The sequence below is a fragment of the Adiantum capillus-veneris genome, chromosome 2, assembly GCF_014529385.1.
Source record: "Adiantum capillus-veneris isolate H3 chromosome 2, ASM1452938v2, whole genome shotgun sequence".
Taxonomy (NCBI): domain Eukaryota; kingdom Viridiplantae; phylum Streptophyta; class Polypodiopsida; order Polypodiales; family Pteridaceae; genus Adiantum; species Adiantum capillus-veneris.
In genome coordinates, this window is record NC_140932.1 from 79648784 (window position 1) to 79652516 (window position 3733).

General features: G+C 44.5%; 1 protein-coding gene across 1 annotated transcript; it reads left to right on the forward strand.

The window, feature by feature from the left end:
• The first annotated feature begins 388 nt into the window (after positions 1-388).
• LOC147463050 (phototropic-responsive NPH3 family protein NPY4-like) lies at positions 389-3411 on the forward strand. Its single transcript, XM_086486813.1, has one exon. The coding sequence runs from the start codon at positions 1096-1098 to the stop codon at positions 2770-2772; it is 1677 nt and encodes a 558-aa protein (XP_086342939.1). The 5' UTR covers positions 389-1095; the 3' UTR covers positions 2773-3411.
• Positions 3412-3733: the final 322 nt, after the last annotated feature.

The following is a 3733-nucleotide window of genomic DNA, read 5'->3' on the forward strand; positions in this document are numbered from 1 at the left end:
CTCCCTTTGTCTAATGGGCGGTTTCCATCAGTTTCCCCTTGCTTTTTCTTCCAATGAGCAGTTGATGTGAGTGCCTTTCTCTCTGCTTTTCTGATTTGTTGCCTTCTTCTCCAGCAGGCGCTTTTGCTTACTTTCTTGATTTGAGTGCTCTCATAGCTTATATTATGCCCCTCTTCTTTATGCTCTCTCTCTTCTGATGCGCAGTTGTGTATAAGTGATTTTCCTTGGTTCCAATGGGCAGTGGATGTGAGTGCATTGCTCTCTTCTGATGGGTTGTTTTCTTCTAAACAGCAGGCTCTTTTTCTTGCTTTTCCCCCATCGACGCTTGATTTGAGAGCTTGCAGCTGGGGTTTCTCTGTGTAGACTCTAGAGGGATCATGGGTGTGCATGTAGGCGAAGTTGTGTTAGGTTCTTTTAAAGCTTCATGGGCTGTTTGATGTGAGGGTAGTGTAGGGCAGCTTCTCTTTTCTTCCAAACTTAGGGACACATGAAGCAGGGGAAAAGCTAGATCCTTCATGCCCATGTGGGTGCCTACACATATATACGCCCATTCTTTCTTGCTCCCCTTGCCCTACTGTTACAGATCTAAGCCTCTTCTCTTTGTCCTCTTCAAGCTACAGCACAAGGAATCTCAAGAGTTGTTCAAGGTGCTTCTCGTGCCTGCAGAGAGAATTCTTTAAGGGGGGAGGTCTTCCCTTAATTAGGACTACTTTTTCTATCATGTGGGCTCGTGGACTGCCCTGTGCCCACATAATCTAACTTGGCACATCAACAAGTATGAGCCAAAAGGGCCAAATTTGCAAGACCCATTTCCTCCTCCCCTGTTTGCTTCCTGGAAGGGTGCTGTAGCAGGGAGAAAGTCATCATTCTAAAGTCCAAGGTGCTCTCTCTCTCTCTCTCTCTCTCTCTCTCTCTCTCTCAAGCATTGCCGCCTCATTGCCACCATCACCACAATACTGTTTGGCCAGCCGACCTTTGCAAAGCCCCCGCCCCCCGCCCTGAAGCTGCATTTGTCAACATCTCCTTGTATTTTAGCATCCTCAGTCGTTACATTAGCAATACTCTGCGATTTTTCCCATCAGTTTGAAGCTTGCAATGGCCAAGAAGGAGAATAGCTTCAGTGGGTGGCTACAAAGAGTTAGAAAAACAGGGGAATTCAGTGATGTCATAGTGCTTGTAGAGGGCCAAGAGTTTCATTTGCACATGCTACCCCTGCTCAATGCAAGCCTTTACTTCAGAAGTCTTCCCAGTTCAAGCAGTCCTTACAGGACAGACAATGAAAGAGTGATAGAGATACGCGACATGCCGGGTGGCGCAGAAGGCTTCTCTGTTGCTGCTGATTTCTCATACCTCATCAAACCCACCTACACTCTTGAAAATGTAGCAAAAATTCGTGCCGTCGCAGAGCATTTGGGCATGGCAGAGCTGCAGGACAGTACGAAGAAATTCCTCTACACAAACATTTTCAGTCATTGGAGATCCTGCATAGCTTTTCTTCAACAATACAAGCGCTTGGACTCATCTGTAGATGATTATATCGAGTCGAGATGCCTGAAGGTAATCTCTGCTGCTTGCATCAAAGCGTTTTTCGACACAAAGTACTTATCGGCACCAATTCCCCTTGGTGGAAGTGGCTCCTCCAACACTTGGCAGAGCTCTCCATGTCAAATTTTGACAGACACTCTTGTAAGGGTTGCATCTCTGCCAGATGAGTATGTGCAAGAGGTGGTTGAAGAGCTTGTCAATGGAGAGGTGAACCTTAACTTGAAGTGCAGGCAAGGGAGGAATGTGAAAGGGTGGCTGGACAGCACAATCATGATAGAATGTCGAACAGATAGGGCAAAGTGCTGGGTCGTGGTTTGCTTGATTAGAATGCTTGAGAAAAGTGTCACCATGGATAGGCCATGGCTAGAGCTTTCATCTCAGTATTGGTGTGGTCTATTAGAGCATCTGGAGGCTCTCATGAAGATAGCAGATCTTCATATGCTCGAGCGCCTGCAACCAGCGAAGGTGTTTCTCGAGGAGAGGATTGGAGGAAGTTTACACGAACTCGATGACTACTTGCTCACATACAGTTTTGAGCCACAGACATTGTTGGATTTGGTCAAGCATTTCAAACAGACGAAAGAGGTGGGCGAGCAAGAAATGGGGGAGGTTGCAAGTGAAGTGGATTCGTGCTTGTGGAGCTTTGTCGATACCGCATGTATTTCTGCAGAGGACTTCATCTCATTCATTGAAGCCTTTCCAAAAGACTCTAGAACATCACATGACATGCTTTACACCGCAATTGAGAAGCTCATTGCAAAGGCAGATTTCGAAAATGAAGAGAAGCAGAGGCTGTGGGGACTAGTGGAAATCACAAAGCTAAGTATTTCACACAAGGAGAAAGCTCTTAACAATGCAATCTTTTTATGCCAGCCTCAAGTGCTGGAGTACGTATTGCGACAACACAGCGAGGAATTGGCAGAAATGGGGGATGAGGACAGGCACAAGCTTAAAGAGATTATGCAGAAGGTAATTAGGGCAAGCCTTAAGCTTCTTGAAGAGAATTCACGGAGATCGAAGGAGATTATGGAGCTTCAAAAGCAGTATGCATCTCTCATTGGGAGCAAGGCATGCTATCTTCAAGATAGTTGTGAGAGCAGCCCGGATATCATATTTAACAAGTCACGCATGAATGGATGCGTGCATTCGATCATCCCAGATGAAGTAGAGGAGGTGCAGTCGGATACACCTACACGCCGTTCAACTTGCAGCAGTGTGGAGTATTGAGCACCACAATTTCAATCTGGAAGTCATTATAGGCATCTGTTCTGATGAGGAGTCGTGGCTAAAAAGCAGCTAATTTAGTGACAATTCTGATGAGGAGTCATGGCTTCAAAGCAGCTTATTGAGTGACAATTTATCGATTTGGTCGAAGGACACTGTAGCTGCAAAGAGTTTATATCACTGGATGTAAAGGATTCCGGTGTCTTTTATGGTTAAATTTGGAGGCCTTTCTCCATGCTTACATTTAGAGGCCCTCTGTGTCACACATATAAGCTATCTCTGGTTTAATGGAAGATATGGCTTCAAAGAAGCTGATTGAGATACAATCAGCAGCAAAGAGTATAGAAAGGGGAATCTTGGTACTGAGCATGGATATATAGTCTCCAGATAATCAGTGATAGGGGCTATTACAATGCCTTCTGATGCGTGACGGCAACTTTTTGTAAGCCTAGAAGGAGCTCAACAGACCTATGTGGTATTCTCCCTATGCATAAGCTTCTGATTGAGGCACTTACCTTACATAAGCCTAATTTTTGAGGCTCTCAGGTTAGTGAGGAAAAGAGATTGTAGCACTATAGTAGATTTTTCGCCATGGCGGCCAAAAATGTAATCATAATATTAATACTTGTTATTATACTTTTACCTTGTTGGGAGGATGAGGTTGACAATAACAAGTAAAGTGTTTTACAGGTTGCAATCTTGAAGAGGTTGGTATGTTCATGTAGCACTTTTTCTAGGTTGCTCAGAAGTTTTGCACAGCCAAAGTTCTACTTTGTTTTTCAAGATTTTATTTGCAATTTTCTTTGAATGACTCGTCCTGAGCGCGTTGCAGGCTTGCTACTAACTTTGCAATTGAAGGGGATAAAAGCTCTTAATGTCGAAAATGAGTTCTCTTGGTTCAGGGGAAGTGGAGACAAACCATACAACATCAGTATCATATCATGTGGTGAGTGAAACCAAGGTA